The 20,464-nt window shown below is 39.8% G+C and overlaps 1 protein-coding gene across 10 annotated transcripts in view; it reads right to left on the bottom strand.

Annotated features, from left to right (window-relative positions):
• mctp1a (multiple C2 domains, transmembrane 1a) overlaps positions 1-20,464 on the bottom strand; it is a 107,097-nt gene that overhangs the window by 22,254 nt on the left and 64,379 nt on the right. For all 10 annotated transcript variants that reach the window (XR_013283520.1, XR_013283521.1, XR_013283523.1 and 7 more), the window contains 2 exons: positions 20,338-20,454; positions 8,406-8,462 (listed from right to left, as the gene is read on the bottom strand). Coding sequence is in view for 6 of the 10 variants with exons in the window: in XM_077521373.1 (XP_077377499.1) it covers positions 8,406-8,462; positions 20,338-20,454 (174 nt within the window). In the remaining 4 variants the exon portion in view is untranslated. The remainder of the gene's footprint in view (positions 1-8,405; positions 8,463-20,337; positions 20,455-20,464) is intronic.

Genomic DNA, 20,464 nt, shown 5'->3' with positions numbered 1-20,464 from the left:
ACTAACCAACTTTTATATAAAATGAAAAAAAAAAAGTTTTAGTTATTTAAAAGTTATTTGATCAAACAAGTCTTTTCGATCATGTATTTTCATAATCATTTTTGAAATACTTTGCATGTGTACGTCCCTGTCCACCCTGTCATCATGTGGTACCTGCACCTTTAAGAAACCCTGTAATATAACCCAGCATTTTGTCTTCAATGGAGGCGGATGTATATGGTATAAAGACGTATGTTTGTAGATGAATATTGTCCTTTCTGTCATAGTGAAATATAAATTGTTACAAAAACCTCTCAATCAATGTATAAAAACATAAAAACAAGATATTTCAAATACACTTTTTAAACAGTATGCAGTCAACTTGCTAATTGAATTATGCTGCTGAGTGAAATGCTAAAATGCTAACATTAGCCAAAAAAAAGTCCATCCTGTCATTGTCCACCCTGTCACCTTTTAGGAACCCAGTAATGTTTTCAGTGACACACCAGAATTATGTCTTTTTTTCAATGGTAGCTGAAACAGTAGTTGCAGGGAACAAAAAAAAGATATGTTTGTAGATGAATGTTGTCCATGCTGTCATGGTGCCATAATATGTCAATTGATATAAAAACATCTCAAGCAATGTTAAATACTTGTGTTAAATATTATGCAGTCAACTTGCAAATTGAATCATGTGGTTGGATGAAGGCCAACCATGTGCTCATTAAATGGTCATTTTTGTATTTAAAAAAAAAAAAACAACTAAACAAAAATCCACCCTGTCATTGTCTTTGCAAGCTTGCAACTGTTTTTATGTACATTGTCTTGCAGTTAAAATTTTAAAAAGTGTGGGAGCTTGACTAATATGCATTTCTAACAGCACAACATCGACTTAATAAAATAAATAAATCTGAAGTTTGCGTGCAAATATCAACTTTGTGTTGGTGAAATGGGGGAAAGCCTGTGAAAGGCAACTTACAGTGCATTTGATCCACTTATACTTAATCACAAGTGGAGGTACAAACAATGAACACAAAAACTTACACATAAAATGTTGATCTTAGTTTACCAAGTCCACAAACTAAAAGGAGTAGTTGGAGTATGAAAATTAGAGAAAAAAAAAGACAAAGCCGTGAGTGTGTCTGGGGGGGAATAGAGATGGTGAGAGATGATCCGTCTCATGTGTATGTGTGTGACAAAGGGGAGATGCAAACAAATAAAACAATGCCGTATAGTTTGCATAGAAAGACAATGCTCCTTCACACCTTTCACCCTCCTCCCCACTTCCACTGCTTCTTCCTCCATTACCCAAACATGATTAAAATGCAGTTCCAACCAGTGTCTCTGCAGAACGTCAAAGAAAAAAAAACTCAGATGGGATGGGAAAAACGAAGCGGAAAAGTCAATAGCATCCTTTACAGCGGAACGCTTTTCATCCTTCACAGACGCAGAGAAGAAAAGAATGCAGACTCCCATTATGCCGGCAGAGACCCCCTTGATACCTGAGGACAACCCTGCTGCACTGCAAGCTCAATAGCCTCCCAAGAACATTTCAGTCATTTTTTTTTCATAGCAGGGTGATATAATTCCCAGTGCTCTCTTTAGTGCAATTACATTATGCCATGTTGTTGTCTGAACGATCGCATAGTGCCGTGACTGAGGGTGGAGTGTCAGGTCCTGCAGAAGATAACTCAGCTTCATCTAACTTGTTTAATTAAAAAAATAAAACATACAATCCTCATTTAGCATGGCAGTTTTTCAAAAAAAAATATTGTAAAAATTATATTGTAAATTTTACAGGGAGTCCTCGAGTGTCATCGTTTCTCGTCCGTAGCACCTTATTTTTGATAACTTCCCACAGTAATCACCCTATTTCAAAGTTATTTAAAGTTGTGTTGTTACTTCCAGCATCGGACATCCAATAGAGAAGGTGGGCTCGCCATCACATGCAACACATTTCTGTGTTTAAGTTTCCATTAGCTCCGTTTGGTTGTCAGTTAGCAATTAATGTCTGTGCGGAAACACGACATATTGTTTCGACTCTTCTGCGCCGAGAAAATGTTTTCTTTTTTTTTTCTTCTTTTTTTTTCTTTTAATTACTGTACAAAAGAGTGCTTGTGAGTGTGGATGGTTGTTTGTGTGCCCTGCGATTGGCTGGCGACCAGTTCAGGGTGTACCCCGCCTACTGCCAGAAGCCAGCTGGGATAGGCTACAGCACCTCCACGACCCTTGTGAGGAGTAAGCGGTTCAGAAAATGGATGGATGGATGTAGAAAGTATTTTTGATGTAAATATCGACTTTAACGGTGAAATCCGACTTAAGTCAAAATTTGGGTTACATTGCCAGTGTAGGAATGGAACTCATCCGAAACTCGAGGACTCCTTGTAATAGTTGAAAAAAATATCCAATTGCATGATTAGCTGGATGTCAGTTACCCTTGTATCCTTTGATTTTTATGTATTTGTATATGTTCTCAAAGTGGGTGGCATGGTGGTTGACTGGTTAGCACGTCCGCCTCCCAGTACTGAGGACTCAGGTTCGAGTCCAGGCTTCGGCCTTCCTGGATGGAGTTTGCATGTTCTCTCTGTGTCGGCGTGGGTCTTCTCCGGGTACTCCGGTCTCCTCCCACATTCCAAAGACATGCACGACAGGTTAATTGGGCACTACGAATTGTCCCTAGGATGATTGTTCGTCTCTGTGTGCCCTGCGATTGGCTGGAAACCAGTCCAGGGTGTATCCCACCTACTGCCCAAAGCCAGCTGAGATAGGCTCCAGCACCCCCCGCGACCCTTGTATGGAATAAGCAGTCAAGAAAATGGATAGATGGATGGATGTTCTCAAAGTATTATACATGTATGCATTTATAGAATTGTGGCAGAATGTTGTATGTACTGGATGAAGCAATGGGGATTACAATGATCAATATTGATCAATATCAATCCTATATATGACGATGCAAAGGTGAAATCTGGATGCATCATGTGGTGTGTGTGTGTGTGTGTGTGCGTGCGCCTGCGATACGGACCGATAGACATGGAGAAAGAGACAGGGGGAGCAGTGAGCAGTAAGCCCGTGAGCGGGACATGATTGCAGTGTGTATCTTATCTGTGTCAAGTCCTCCTGAGGCTAGTGGAGCCTAGCTGAGCGAAGCACAGGCGCTTCAGTGACCAGTCAACCGTGTGAGGGTAATCTCCTCTCTCTCGCTCTCTCTCGCTCTCTCTCTGTTTCACTCACACACACAGACACGTTTACACAAATGCCCAAACCCGTGCAGTACCTGCAGGTGACAGCGCCCTCAGGTAGAAACATGACTGCACTCTGTAGGGCCTGCAGACAAATGTTTTGTAGCGACCAGCATCTTTCCTACTCATAAATGGTGCAAAGAAAATAAAAACAATTTCCCGCTGCTGTTGTTGACTGCTATGAAAAGAGTGTTTGTTGTTTCGGATTCTGACCATTCTTTACATTCCACATGCTGAGGAATTTGTCTCCCCAAAGGGAGCACAAACAGATAAAGGTTGCCCTTTGTGCCTTCTGCTATTGACAAACAACTCGAACATTGGGTGTCATGTCATGCTGTCACAATTTCCATTATTCATGGTGACAGTGGAGATATGGATCTTTTTCACAACATTGGGGATGGTGTGTTGTACTTCTGTCTTGGACCACTATCTATAAAATGAACAACTAGTTATGGACAATGTACATGCATATTCAATAGCAAACCTAGCAAAAAAATTATGAATTATTAAATGGACTAAGGATACAAAGTAACTCAAAGAGATATGCAAGTCAACTTCGGCTCAATAGAATAGAAACTACACACATCAAGGAAGATATTACAGTATATTCTGTTTGTATAGTGGATAAAGAAAGTCTATATACACGTGTTGAAAGGAATGGTTTCTGTAACAAAAAAAAAAAAGTGAGACCAAATAATTTCAAGGCTTTTTCTGCCAATAACCTGTGGAATTCATTTGAGTTTTCTTTCAAGATGTTTTTTTTTAAAGGAGAAGAAAAAAATAGTAACAAAAATGTGGTTGTAAAAGTGTGGACACCCTTGTAAATGGGATGCAGCTGTAACAATGTAACAATGACCCAATTGCATTCAAATTCAGGTTAAATGGAAGTCGGCACATATCTGCCACCATGCACTATGGATGTCACGATATCAAAATGTCACGATACAATATTATCACGATATGAAGCTCACGATACGATAATTATCACGATATTGTGCGGAGGTTGGAGATATTTAAAAAAGGTCAAATATTGTAAAGAAAAAAAATTGCGCTTTTGTACATAACATCAATGTTATGGTATTATTATGTTATTATTATTATGTTTATATGTTATGTTTACATGTTCAATAAACTTAAAAAAAAATATTGGCTTCACAGACATATTAGGTTCCCCTTCATCTGACAATTAGTGTAGATTTTAAACATAGAAGGGCCAAAACATCCCTAATGAAAATTATATTGTACAAAAAAACTAGCCAACGGAGGGTGATAAAACTGCACAAATGGAAATCAACCTGACTTTTTGAACAGATGTGTTGCATTTAAATATCATGAACATGATGAAGGCGATTTTGTGGCAATTTTAATATCACGATAGCGCACTTATCATTGCATCCCTACCATGCACATTAACAATGATTACCCCAAATTAACTTCAGATGTTTTAACAGAAGCATCGGTATCAGGCTGATATATATTAAGTATCTGTACTCGCGACGTAGGCCGATACCAGGATCGGGCAACCTCTTGCGGCTATTTTATGATCAGGAACTGGAAAGAAGAAATTAGAAGAAAAGAATTGCCATTAAAATCATGCAATCTGAAAGAAAATGCTATGTTGGGATATATAGTTTTTGTTTTTTGTTTTTTTGTTTTTTTTAATGATTAGTCTTTTTTGTTTGTTTGTTTGTTTTAAAGTACTTCTGCAGATTAGTCACTGAAGAGTTTGACTTGAAAAAAAGTGGTATCAAACATCCCTACTATTGTTTATCATATACACAAGTCCTGCCATTTGAACAGGGGTGTGTAGACTTTTTATAGCCAGTGTACCAGTCTGCTTTAACTATAACAGGTAATTGTCCTTCAAAAATGAGACTCTCGAAGGACTCTCATTAATAACAAATAACCAATATCAGTTGAATGAAGTCACTTTACATGTTTCCGTTGTAATCTCTTCAGTCAAAACACATTTGGTCATCCAAGGGGAAAAAAAAAAAAAATCCTGCATGGGGTCTTCAGCACAATGAAAAACAGGTGCTCCAGTTTTTGGCCACGTAATACCCCATTTAGCCTTTGGAGCAAAGGTTATCCAGCTAATAGCTGCCTTGTGGCGCACATGGCTGGCGTAAACATCTGGGACGAATTGCGCATACTTGCAACATGTGCTTCAAGTTCAATTAAAATGAGACTTTGGCACATTTATCAATCTTTTTTTCACTCTCTTCCTTTCACTCTCCCTCGTCTTCCACGCATGTAAAACGGGGCCTCATTGACATGCTTTTCAAAGCCAGTCAAACAGTCTGAAGCTGCGCCCATTGCACAAAAAAAAAAAAAAAAAGACGGCTATCGAACGTAAAAGACAAATTTGTTAGGTCTTGAATTTGTTCTGCACTTAACCAGGTGATATAGTAGTAGCGGGAGAGAGAGACGATTTGTCAGGATGAAGGCAAAAACATGCAGGAGAAGCATCAATCGATGGTCGGCGAGCGCGGCGGGGAAGAGATGTAGGCGAAGAAAGAGGAAAAACACCCCCTTTAAACTTCCCTGCAGCTCAAATGAAATGCGAACAGTTGAAGGGAGCAATAGATCAAAATGTATGAAGCCAGAGTTGGTAAATTGTATCCTTTGTGGCTGCCGCGCTATCCGGCCATCCCAGCCCCCTGCCAGCCCGGCCGGCCCGGGGAGGGAATAATCACTTTGGCAGCAAAATGGCAGGGAGGTCCGGACAAGCTGCTGCCGGACCTCATTTCAATATGAAAGTGTCCAATGTATTTCCCAATGTATAATCTGCTACTTTTCAAATGCTATATATTTATATTTTTCCCTTGAAAAGGAGAGGGAATGTAGTGACGGTACACAGACAGGAAGAAATCTCTGTGAAGGAAGAAAGATTGAAGGTTGCTTAGCGCATTTCTTCAATCAGTGGCCGGCACCTTTTCAGCCTTGAAACTTCACAACCGCGGAGGGGATGTAACGCTCGCGTATCCTCGTCAGCCAACTGGCATGCTGGCTGACTGATTGCTGGGACGGCCATTTGACCATCTGCACCTCGTGTGTGTGCATGTGTGTGTGTGTGTGTTTTTTTTTTAACCCTTTTGCAGGCAACTTGAACTTACAACCTCAAATAAGTAGAATGTATGGATGGATGAGGGGATTTTCCAAGTAAATTCAGCATACAGAATATCCTCGGGGCAAAATCATTTCCAGATATCAAATTGCTTGGTCAAAGGGCTTTACAATTACCACTACAAACCTCCTGAGTAACCACCCCCACACCACCACCACCACTAAATAGATTACCAAATCAGACCATGCAAATTACCACATCTTAGCCTACTAACCTTTCTATTGCTGGAGTGTGGCTTTAAGGCATCAACTTACAACTCATCTAGTTTCACTCCACAGGATTTGCTCACTCATGAAAGCGGCGTCAAAAATAATCCATTATTTGAAAACTATTTTAGTAATCGAGCAATTGTCCAAATCCTCTGATTTCATCCACACACCAGTAATTATTCTTTGATTTATGTAGCTATCTAATGAAAGCAGACTGATTAATATTTTGTTTGAATCAAAATATGACTTTGCGGGTGCATGCTTTTACTTTGGAAAACAATTACCATGCCAGTATGTTTCAAAATGATTGGTGAGTACAACATCAAACCGGATGGGGATCGGTTGGTATTTTGCATTTAATACCCCAAATCGATCAATGACATCATCATCAATGACATGTTATATTTAATGTTTATCAGTTTTTCCGAAGATTTTCTTTTCCTCCGTATTTTTCATTGTGTCAGGTTTTTTATATTGGTGGGCCATACAATATCCCACCCACAAATGGCGGCAGCCAACTGTAGAGAAAATATTAGGGCTGGGTTTAAAAAATGGAATAATCCATATTGAATCGAGTTTCCTTTTTGAGCCCAATATCGATTCATAAAACCATGAATCTATTTTTTTAAATATTTCTTTTCAATTCTTAAGAAGATTTTTTTTTTTAATCTTACTGTTTTCTTGAAATTTACTGTTCTCATGAATTTCAAAGTATATTCTTACATTTATGAAAGACCTGACCAATTGCACTTTAAGACAGTTCAGAATCTTTTCAGTTTATATTTTACAATTATTGAATTAGAATTATGAAAATATTTTCATATCATCCTTGCTGATGTCAATGTTACATTAATTAATAAACTAGCTCATGTGACCAGTTACTACCTCTGCAAAATTTACTTTATTATTAAAATCTAATATTTGTGGAGGTTTTATCATGTCCTGAATTGATGTTCCTTAATTAATCAATATCTGATTGAATAGAGGGTGAATTGAATCGGGAAAAATCAAACTTGTGAATTGAAATCAAAACGATTGAGAAAATTGGAATCAATACACAGCCCTAGTAAATACACACGTTTTAAATGATATATTGATATATTGCTCCATCTTATGATCTTGGTTACTATCTTTCAAACTTATTGATCGGTGATTGGCTGACAAATGTATATCGTGTAAAGCCTATTTCATCGCGTGACAGCCCTACTTACATTACATTTCTACTTCTATATTTTGTCAATTCTTATCACCCCGTGGCATCAAACTAAAACATATCTCCAGCACAACACGATATGTGAAAACGCAGCTGCTCCAGCATTTCAATTTCCAATTACCAGCTAGTGTAATCTATCTAGTGGCATTTGTTTCAGTAGCTGTTCCTACAGTGTAAACGAGCGGAGGCAGTAAAGCAGCCACCTGTTGTTACCTGATCGTGTCTGGACAAGCCCAGATGCTGTTTTATTGCGACATAAAGGGCCAGTGAATGGACCTAAATAGCCAACTAAGCACTTTATATGGTTGCATGTTCTCAGGAAACAGAGCCGAAGCATGACGGTAGTAATGTAATTCCGCCAACATGTGAAAGGCGGGAGAGAGATGGTGGACCAAACTTGACTGGAGCAGAAAACACCACAGAAGAATAAAAGTTGAGAAATGTACTGTCAAAAAGGTTAAAAGGCTGAAACAATGTTCGGATGTGTGTTTGCGCCTCAAGCAAAGGAGCATTTTGTCAATCTTTCGGGGTTCCCTGACTACAAGGCAACCTGAACCCACCCTCAGGCAACTTGTGTGTGTTTGTGCGTGTATGCGTGCATGTGTTTGTGTGTATCCCTGATTCGGGATAATTACCCTGTCATCTTTGTCAAAATCTTCATCCTCGTCTTCCATCAGATCCTCCATTGCTTGCTAGTAAAAAAACAAAACAAAAAAAAGAGAGATAAAACATTGACATTGTAGCAAGAGATAAACATTAGATAGCACAGCAGTTTATGAGTCCAATTAATGCTGATTGGTGATGCATTTGTCTGGCAACAATCTTTTAATGATTATGAGGAACAAGTGGATGTGTTTATGCGCTAATGTGTTTTCAAGCTTTGAAATGAGTTACAGTGAATATTTAATTTTAGAAACATTCTATTGTTGAAATATGTTGACACTTGTGGAAATGCTCTGGTACGGAATTTCAATGTGCGGAGGATTAACATCTATTCATCCATTTAAATCGCATGGCACAAAAGCATTCACAAGCTTTCGGCAGGATGAGACTGCAGAGCTTTCTTTAGTCTGTTCTGAGATCGGCGGCCTCCATATCTGTCTATAAAATACACCTCCCCACTTGATGTGCTCGATTATGGGCAAAAATATTGGGACACTTACAAATATGAAGTTGGTCATCTCTTTTCAGCAAGAACCAAGACTGCAACACTGGGAGGCCCTTGCTACCAAGTTCATATTAAGTAAGGTAAATGTTTATTTCTAATAGTGTGCAAAAAATATGTCAGCCAAATAGGATCTAAACCACTCGTGAGAGCCACCATTACAAGCAAACTAACACATATATAACATTCCGTTGCTGTCATGAGAAAAACACATTTTTGTCATTGTTTACATTTTTATGTTATGGGAAGAAACTGAATGCAGACATGAAAAAAAAGCATAAAAGAATGGATATAAGTGTTTTTCACAGGACACTGAGAACAGTGACGATATATTCCAAATAATCTCCTTGATGCGTGTATGTATGAATCACCGCTCCATTTGTCCTCCACCCCTGCCGTCAATCATTGATCAATCATGCATCCAAAATACAAGCTTGCGTAATTGCCCCCAATTTAGTAAACAAACAAGCGCATGAGCTGCCACCCCCTCGAACCTCATTGTTGCGTTGCATTCGGAGCTGGAAAACCCATCAAACCTTCTGACTGGCCTCATCGCCCCCACATCCCCCTGAACAGCACACACAACCAGCTTGGAGACATCCAAAAAAAATCATGACTTAAAGGCACAATAGCTTTTTTGTCCTTTTTGTTTCTCATTGAAGTAAGTGCGCAAACTATGTGGCAGCTGACATAAGCCTCTTATGTAAATGCAGCTTCCCACACAAACAAAGAGGAGTTCAGAACAGCGGCGGCTAGAGTCAATAGTGCGCCGTGTACTTGTGTATCAATAACTCCCAGTCAGCGGGGCAAGTGAGCCGTGCCGTACGAATGGCACTCCTTATTGAAACTGTATCGCGGCGGGTAATTCCCACTTCACAGAGATGTCGTCACCCCCGCGACAAATGAGCGCGGAATAAATTCACTCCTATGTTATATAAGTACCAGAGAGGGAAAAGTCTTGTTCTCAGCCGCGGCAAAATTTGTCGAAGAGTTATTGTAATACGAAAGCCTCCCGGCTGCTCAAACAAATGAGCTATAACTGTTTATAAAGTCATCACGGTTCCACCCAAATCCTTTCATCCGTGCCAAAATACAAACATAATGGATTCCTCCACACAGAGGCTTTAGAGGGGGCACGCCTGGCACACACTCCAAACTTTAAAACAAAGGAAATGAGCATGAGCGAGCCGGAGAAGCATGACCTAGAGAGACAGAGAGAATGATAGAGTCGTTTGTCTCCTCCTGCTCTTGCTCCTCCACCGCCTCTGGTTACACACAGACGTCATGTTTCCTGCGACGAGACGACGGTGTAAAATTAATAAATAAAAAGGCAGCGAACATGTCATCTGCCCTGGAGATTGCCACGGCTAAACGCGCACGCTCAAGCTACTATCTCACTAAAAGGGGGGGATATAAATTACCGCTGAATTCTAAACATCTTCCTCTCTATTTGCCTCTCTCCTTCTCTCTTCTCAGACCTGTGTGCTATATGATATGATTTGGCTGTTTATCCCTCTATTATCATGTTGTTTGAATTACTATCATTACAAAGCCATCGACGGGATCGCAATGAGCTAGCAACTGCCTGCAGAGCCGCTACGGAGAATTCAATATAGACAGGAGGTGCAGATTAACATATTCAAACCTATTCAAATAATACAGGGATGATGCAGTATGCGTTCACAGATTACACCGTGCGCCATGAATTCATGTAAACATGGTGATAATACAGAGTATATACAAAGTATAAGCAAGCACAATGACATTGAGAGCCCTATTTTCGGAGGCAGGCGCCCATACGCTTGGCTCAAAATTGGGCACATTTTCATTTTCGTGCAAGGGCCAGTCTAGGTGAGCATGTTTCTGAATTTGGTGGGCCGTGATTTCGAGTTCCGCGGACGTGTGTGGTGCATGTCATTGTCGTATTTCATCTATAAATATGACAACAGCGTGGGACTATGCCTTTGAATTATTGACTATATTTACATGCAATAAAATAACACTTTCAAAACACGAATATTGCCAATAGTCGGGTTTGGAAAGGCCATGTAAACACGCAAAAACCAGAAACAGACCACTCTGTTCAAACTGCAATATTTAGTCATATAAATGGATATTGGGATACTAAACGGAACTTGCTGTAAACTACTTGCATGTGTGGTGGTATCTTGTATCTTGCGTTGCCTCTTGCTAGTGATGGGAAAATGAAGCTTCATGAACTACATGTTGTTTTTTTACTCCTTTAGTTGATGCTCTTGGCTTAAAAAGTCACACTAGCCTTTATCTTTATACCAAGACCAACATCTAGAGGTGCAAAAAAGTATATCACAAGTGCTTCATGAAGCTTCATTTTCCCATCACTAACATTCGCGAAACGAGCCCAACTTGAATTCATTGATTTCTCCATGCCGTTTTCACATTATTTTCAGTCTCTATAACGAAAATGCCACTGTGCGTAAAAAGACACACAACAGAAATACACAAGCTGAAGTAAACAAAAATGGTAGAACATGGCGATGCAGGACAGAACCGTGCTTTTGAAGCGAAGAGGAAACCGACTAATTTATTGTGGTAAGTGACATGAGTATAATGTCTTTCATTGACCTTATAAATGCCGACATGAGGTCTATTTGCGTATGATGTCCGTTCATTGCAGTTGAGATCGGAATATGTATGGGGGAGTAATTCTGTCTACTCACACTTGACCTTATCCCGAATATTGACGCCATGTAATGTAGTCCTTGTACAAGTCAATTAATTGAATGAGTTACTACCATTATCATGTTAAAATATTTGTAATAGCACCTCCGCAACCGCCCGGCACAACTGACACATAATCAGCAGTAGAATGCAATCTCCAAGTGCCTATTCATCAGCGCACAACTTTAAAACATCCGCAAGTGGAGATCTTCTTGCAGTTCCTTTTGGTGTAAATGCACGTTGCACGCGGGGAACGAGATGGGAGCCGCTTCGACTGGCCGGGAGTTGGCTGTATTCCGTCTCACAACAGCGCACAACGGGACAAACATATCCTCTTCTATCTCTTTGTTTTGCAAAATACCAACAGAAAGAAACCTCCAACCATGTTCACTCAACTTCTGTTTTCAGAACTAATTAGCCATCAATTTGTTGTGTACTATACAGTATATGCAATAATATGTGTAAGTGATTAAACATTTATATGGTTCCACACTACCTTCGATGTGGCCTGTGACAAAAATGAGTTTGACACTTTTGCTCTGATATCACTAAGGCTGTTGCATGATTTGTAAAAAAACGAAAGAAAAAAAAATAGTAAAACCAGATTGTAAACTTCAGCTGGATGTAATAACACTGGCCAGTGCAGTGGATATCCTCTCTTGCTTTAAAAATAGAAGAAGAAAAAACTCCCAAGTCTGAGCAGGCGGAGTTCCACTATCTGCCAGCCTAACCTTGCCAATGACAGCCGCGGGGGGAATTGATGCCTGGGCAGACATTCCAGTGAACATGAAGATATACTCTCTCCTCCTTTTTTCTCCAATGCCTCCATCCCTCCCTCCCTCCATCTCTTCTCTGCTCTTTCTTTGATACGTTAGGGGGGGTTTAACCTCTGCAGCTGCCGAGGTTGGTCCGACTTGCTGGCTGGGGGATCTCAAGGCGCTACTTGGTATGCACTGTTCATGAGTGTATGGGCATGTGTGCGTGTGTCTGCGTGTGCGTAATGCCTACGCCACACTTTCTGCCGACTGAGGGAGGGCTGCGAGTGTGATAAGGGGCTGCTGGCTGGGCTTGGCTGACCCATGCGGGCCCTTCACAAGCTGTCAGAGGCACGGCCCTCAGAGGGGGGCCCCCTTCCATCTGCACTGCCCCAGCCAGGGTTACCCAGCAGGGAGCTAGATTGGGGTGAGGCCCTTGTACCGTTGGGACTGGAAGATGGGGGGGCTGGGTGTGAAGGATGCTTCCATATTAATGAAGATCCGCCTTTATTATTCCAATGAAGAAATTCAATGTAAGCCATCTTTCCTCATTGCTTATTTGCTGACATGTTTGCTTATCAGTGCTGACAACATAATGAGCTTTATAGAACCCTATTGCCTATTGTCAGAACAGTTCATGTTGGTGAGATATTTGCCTTCTATTGTCAAACAGTAAGTTTGAATCTGGTTCATTTTTAAAGTGTTTGTAAAAGCAGTCTTTTTTTTTTTTTTCCTCAAGTTTTTGGGGAATTGCGGTTCTGTCGAAAAGGGCACAGAGACAGTTGCGGGATCATTCATCTTACGATCAGCGGCGTTATGCACTTGTTTGCAAAGGAGTGTGCCAATGGCAGGACATGGGTGTGAAGTTTGATACATGAAACTCGCTTGGTTTTGAAAGCAATAAGTATTTCATGACAATGTCAAATTATCTGACAACGAAAAAGTTCCTCCACGTACACAGTATCACCATTTCTCACAAATGTTGTTCACAAACCAGTTTAAATCTGTCATAGTGAACACTTCTCCTTTGCCGAGATAATCCATATCACCTCACAGGTGTGCCATATCAAGGTGCTGATTAGACACCATTATGATGCCCACAATAAAAGGCCATTCTGAGAGGTGCAGGATTCTTTTATTGGGGGGTGGGACTCTGGTGACCCAGAAAAGCAGTCAGTACTGACTTTTTTTTTCTTTTTTTTGTGGCAGAACACAAAACTGCACCTTTCAGGGTGGGTTTTCATTGTGCCCCAAATGAGGATTTTTTTTTAGGGGGACGGGGGGGACGGGGGAGGACAAGCTGGTATTGTTTTTTGAAAAACAAATTTCCCTTTTCAAAAAAATGAAATGTTTTGATGGTCCCAATTAGAAGGAAGAAAAATAGATATATAAAATAGATGAAGTTATGGTCACAAATGAAAACCATAATAGAGTGAAGGCGCAATAATCCAGCCGTGAAGTAAGGAGGGAAGAGTATTATCAAGTATTGATACTTAGTATTGGCAAGTGGTTTTGATGGTCTGTTATGGATGTGATAAGGCAACTTTGCATTTTTTTCTACTGTCGTCTTTTGACTGGATCTAAATGAATCATCATGTCCTCTTTTAACACAGAAAGCCACATTTCAAGAAGAAGAGAAACAAAATATTGGACAGTGGAATTGCTATTTGACTTTTCTTGATGAGATTTGCTTGATATATTTTGTCAATGATGGAATTTACAGATAGTGTGCATTTGTTTTTTTTTTAGGCAGACTGCGTAAACTTTCTGTAGGCTTTAAGCGCAACGTCTGAAAGAAAAAGTCTACAACAGGCTTGCTGTATCGTCAAAACAACAACTAGAAGTGAGGCAGACACCAGGAGCTGCTGTTTGCAAAGAGCACAGGTAGTCACAAAGGTTCACGGTGATGAAGGGAGTCAGACAAATGGATGGAAATGAAGAGAAAGCAGCACGCCGACGTGATGAAACAGTGAGGCTGGGAGGATTCGGCAGTGGCGTTCCTGATGCTCCCGGTGCTCCCGTCCCGCTTCAAACTCGGCTCGTCGCCTGTCTTTCTGCCTGCCATCCTCTCTGCCAGTTTAAGCAGAGTGAGAGCGAGGCAGCCGGATGAGCACAGATGAGCGTAGCGGTGTCGGGGTGGCACGAGGGAAATCAGTGGGGCACAGGCGCTCCCAGTTAAAAGTGACATGACCTTTTGATTTTGTCACCTGTCACCAAATGCCATGTCTGACTCTGCACTGAGGAGCGCCTGCCATCCTCCTCCTCTTCCTCTGTCGCCCCGTCTCTCCCAATGCCTCTTTTCCTGTCTCCTGCTCCCACTCCATCCTCGTTTTCGACATTCATTTACTTTTCAGAGTTGCCGTTTCTATCCGGGAAAGTGGCGGCGTGACTTTTTGGCGGTCTAATAGGCTGTTTCCTCTTTTTCCTCCCCGCTTTCTTATAATATTTACTTTCTGTACCTGTGTTGTGCAGGGCTCTTAATGAGGGCAGATGTCAAGGCACAGTGTGTTTAAAGACGCTGACTTTTTTCCGAGATGATAGCACGAGGTGAAAATAGACTAGATAAAAATGGCTATGAAGTCTTGTTCTCGAATGATACAAAGCTATACATTATTACTGACTTCCAAATGAGCAATGCAGTGCTGTCACACTGACTGCTTCACACTCAAGAAAGTAAATACTAAACTTGTGCAAGCGGGGCTGCCTGGATTAGACGCACATTTCAATGGAATCTCCAAAGTTCGACACAATCTGTTGTGCACATTAAATTTATATGTATGTATGTATGTATGTATGTACAGGCAATGTTGAAATTAACATTTTACATTCTTTATTGTCACAGATGTAAAAAAAAAAAAAACAAAGAAAAAAAAAACACATTTTCATCCAGTGAATTATTAAATTAAATTATAAAACCCAACACAATAAGATTTTTGTAGAGCCATACTGACACCACGTAGCATTTGCTTTATCTCTGTCAGCTATAGAAAACAACACACTTGGGCCTCTGCTTTCATGTCCAGTACAAGTCTACAATACGATGACATCCAACACACGTCAGACGAGCGCAGAATCTGACTGCCTGTGCCCCGATCAAATTCATCAAACTTGCATTACACTACCTGTGCCAATAGTTAGACATGGTTCCAGCAGACAGAATGTGCCGACTTTCCGCCACCAAATTGTCAGGTGCGCAGTTTGTGTTTGAGCGCATCTGCGCCGTTAGCGGCTAGAGAGCCAACATTAAGGCTGGACTACGGTGTTCAAGTGACACAATGTTTATGTGCTATTGCACTATGAAGTGGAGAAATTGGATATCTTGATCTTCAGATATGAAAATTACAAATTTGAAAAAAAAAAATATATATATATATATATATGTATATGCATGATACATGCCAATGCGAGTGGAAAGCACAAATTCCGCCGTGAAGCTAAATTACTGCAAAAAAAAAAAAAAATCACAAAATAACATGGTGAATCACTATTTAGCTGTTATGCTGCACGCAAATAGAATAAGATGGCAACAGAGCTGAAGTTAGCCCCAAATGTAAATGTTTTGAAGTCCAGATTAAAAATATTCTTATATATATATATATATATATATATATATATATATATATATATATATATATATATATATATATATATATATATATATATATATATATATATATATATATATATATATATATATATAATTATATATATATATATTATTATATATATATATATATATATTTTATTTTTTTTTTACTGTTTATGACTGTTTTTGCGATTGTTTAGTTTATGTGTGGGATGAACTTTAAAACGTAAAAGGAAATAGACATCGGATTAAATTGGAAATTGGCACCTGGACCTTCAGCCTGAGATGACGAGGGAGCTAAAGCCTCATGAGACATGCTGATGTCGCGCGTGACGTAACATCAACATAACATTTTTTTTTTTATTAAGCTTTTGATGCATTTGTGATTAAAGATTGCTGAGTGGAAATTGAAGCTAACTTTAGATGTAGGCTTTTAATGCAGACTGTTGGGAAGAATGTCTAAAACTGCAAAATACCTTCAGGCCATTTAGGTCTTGTCTTCTGTAATGGGTTGCCTGATTCAATGGTTGAATCCAAGCAATGGTCTGTAGCATAGGATAAAGAGGAAGGTCCTCCAGTGTGACGAGACCTAATTGCCCGTCATCTTGTGGTGGAAAGAGACATCAGCGTGTTCGGTATGTGCCCTCTACGAATGTCTGCACAGCAATTAACACATTTATAACATCTGCGACGGGTTTCTCGAGGCCAACGGAACGTCTAAGAGGGAGTTCTGCTGGGATGAGCGTCGGCTGAACGGGTGTTGTGCATACTCAGGCAAGCAGGCACAAATACGGAGAGCAAAATGCACTCGACGCAATCACGCCTTTAGCCGTTACAACTACACTGAATATGAAAGGAAGTAAATTTGCAAAACATTTGAGTGATATTGGCCAATAATATCCATTGCAATTTATCTCAAAGGTGGGATATAAGCTATGAACCAGTGACGGTTTTAAAACATTATACTGGGAGGGAGGAGAAGGTCATGTGATTAATTAAGAGACTCTTCCGTAGATGCGCATCACATGCTGCATAAAGTAAAAAAAAAAAGCATAAAAGGTTTCCTCTCTTTAGTTGAGTTTGCTTGGGAGGTCATGTTGTGGCAAGACACGCACGTCAGGTAACGCTGCTGAGGAGTCAGGATTCAAAGGTCAGAGTGCTACATGATAAGAGAAGAGGTCAGCGACCTTGCTGGTGCGTCACCTCTTTTAATCGCTGTTCTGAGGCTGCCGCAACTGCTTAGCAGGTCCCGGTCAAGGTTGGGGCGAGGGGAAGGAGGGCTGATCCGAGATCTGTTTGCGAGGCAGCATGTAAGCACACAACAGGCAGCGACCCTGAGCGCTCGATTGCAGCATGCAGAGAACGTCGTATTTGTTTATCGGCGGGCCGCGTTGTGGTGTAAAATAGGGGGAGGGTCCTCACATTGAACCCATCAGATGAATCGAGGCCCTTCAGCTGATTAGGAAGTCTGGACCCAAGTGTATACGTTTTTTGTTTGCGCTCTCTCTCCCCATGAGTTTAACACACGTTGCCTTGGCTTCACCCTCACCCCGGACTTTTGGAAAACCGCAGCACTCCGGATGCTGACCCGAGCGGGGCTCAGCTCAATCACTCGGTTTGTTGTTTTAAGTCATTAAAAAGCTTCTTGCCCTTGTTTTCTTTTCTGTTTGTTTCTTTTCTCTACCAAGAACAGTAAGGAAACCATGATGTGAAACCGCATGTCGTATACTCTTACTGTAGTATTCAGTAACAGCAATAAGTTTCCCGGGTCAATTTGACCCACGCATCCTTATAAACATTATTAACGGCTTTCATTTCAAATATTCCAAATAAACTATTTTTAACAAGATTAATCATGAAATACTATTATTTGTAGTTCATTAACTTTGAATTGGGTCATTTTGACCAAGGCTATTTTTAAGTGCCCTGATAATGAATTATATAGCTGATGATTAACAGTTTTCAATGCAAATGTCAAAACAAACCATTTTAATTGCCTATTGATGAAAAGTTACAAAAAACTACTAATTTGTAGTTTTTAAACTTTAAAATGGGTCAATATTACCCTTGTTATGTTTGTTTAATGTTCCAAAAGAATACCTATAAACTTTCGTAACCATTTCAATTAAAAATATGTCAAAGTGAACCATTTTAATTGATAAGAGGTATCATAGCAAAACACTACTAATTTGTATCTTCAAATTTAAAATGGATCAGTTTGACCCGGGCTATGTTCCAAAAGCATTCCAGTTAAGATGTAACATTTAATTGAAAATATGTCAAAGCGAACCATTTTAATTGTCTGCTGATGAGACTTTTCATACTAATATTTATACTTTTTCAATCTTAAAATGAGTCAGTTTGACCCGGATGTATAATATTCCAAAACCAACCCAATAAACATTGTTTTTAAATTATTATTTTTGTAACTTATTATTAATAAGTTCATCACAAAAAACTATTTGTTGGGTCAATTTGACCCTGTATATGGTATGCAATGTTCAAACTTCAAATATGTCTAAATTAATTAACCTTTTTTTTTGTTTTATTGTCTATTGGTGCCACGTTTGATAGCAAAAAGCTAACATTTCTTCCTTAACTTTAAAGTGGGTCATTTAAACCCACAACAAAACAAGAGGGTTAATCTTACTTGAATATGATAATGATGAAAAAAATTACCAGCACACCAATTACACGTTGCAATTACATGTTGTCATGGTTAATACAGAATATTCATTTTTCCCATCAATACCTGGCCATGTACAGATGTGAAAGCCACACAACACTGCACAAGTCAACACTCGTCATTGTGAATATGTGGTACAATACTCAACAAAATCTCTATGATACCGATTGGTGAGTTAAATGAAAGCTTTGATATTACATCTGACAGGAGTTTAAAAAAAGAAAAAGAAATAACAAATAATTTCAAAAGTGAACAGAAATTAATTGCAGCGCTAAGAGGCACTCACCTCACTACAACAGTATCAACATGTTTTAATTTTCCAACCAATTGCTGTGACACTTGAGGCGCAATAGTCCCCTTTCAAAGAGGAGAGAAAAGCCATTCGGCATCGAGTGGGAGTTGCATGCACTTACGCATACGTGAAGTAAGTGGAAACGTACAAGAATGTATAACCTCTGTTGTCTCCTTTTAATTGGGAAGTGTGCGGAAGAGGACTATCATTAGAGCGGGATAAATGGCGAGCAGGTAGAGAGAACAAATCATCATGCGGGGTTTTGGCTTGAGGTATGCAGGGGGACTTTCATTTTTTTGTCAAGCAATGTCGCCATCTACAGGCAAATGGAAAAAAGTGTCATTCACAACAGACACATTTGTGAACAACAATCTGGAACTTGCACACTAAATAATGTGGCATAAACTAATACAAATGGATTATTTTGAACTTTCTCTCTGACTGAATTCAGTATTTACATATACAGCAAATATAAATAAGAGTAATATGAGATTAAGTTGTGGCATGTGTATTTTGTATAATTATCATATTATGTGGACATTTTATGTAGTAGAGAGTTTGTTCATCACAATTAAAAGGTGTAAAATTGGTTTTGAATCCCGTCCTCCCAAAATGATCTCTAAAAGGGAATAAATGCACACCTGTGAAAACAGGCGAGACAGAAAGCAAGTGAATTTCCGGCTGGTTATTTCCAAGTTGGACTCAGAGAAGACACTTATTAAAATTAATCACTTCATTGTTCACGCTCACGCCGCCGTCCTGCTCTCACTTTCCGTCTCTCCTCTCCCGAAAATGTGCCTGACCATGATTAAAACATGTCTGTTTCCCATGACATTGCTTTGACGTGATTTAATTGGTAGAAGAGAAACAAATAAATGAATTAAATAAATAAACCAGCAGGTAAGCGGCGTAACGTAGCTGAATGTGACTGCCTATTATTTCTTTGCATCAAAGATGGCAAAATGAGAAATGTGAGATTGCACAGGGGGATTTTTCTTCCATGTCCTAAAATAATATGCACATCTATTTCGACATTTGCATACATTTTACGGCTGTATTTTAATACAAAAATGAGGTTTTATAAGCGTATGTAGCATGTTCCTCGTCACTGTTTCTATTCAAATGCTGTCTTTTGGGTTTATCTCGACGTCTATACTGCTTATGCTCAGTTGCACAATGGCTAAGTATGATTTAAGTATATCAAATCTTGTACGATTATACTTAAATGTGATAATATTGTGGGAGAGACAAGAGCGCCATGTCCCCGTAAAATAATGGCGCCGCAGTTTTAACGGTGCATTGTGTGCCCTGCAAAGAGGCTTTTACAGTGGAATGAAAGAAAGGCGGAGGGATACCGGCCAGCTTACAGGGGCCAACACTCACCACATCTTGTCTGGTATCCTTGCCCGACGTGATGAGAATGTAGTTCCAGGCCAAGGGCAGCAACAAAGCCAACGGAATCATATAGAGTTCGAAGTTCCACACGAGGACGACAAAGAGCTAGGATGAA

The sequence above is a fragment of the Festucalex cinctus genome, chromosome 5, assembly GCF_051991245.1.
Source record: "Festucalex cinctus isolate MCC-2025b chromosome 5, RoL_Fcin_1.0, whole genome shotgun sequence".
Taxonomy (NCBI): domain Eukaryota; kingdom Metazoa; phylum Chordata; class Actinopteri; order Syngnathiformes; family Syngnathidae; genus Festucalex; species Festucalex cinctus.
The sequence above is the reverse complement of the archived record's forward strand: the minus strand, read 5'-3'. Positions and strand labels throughout refer to the sequence as shown.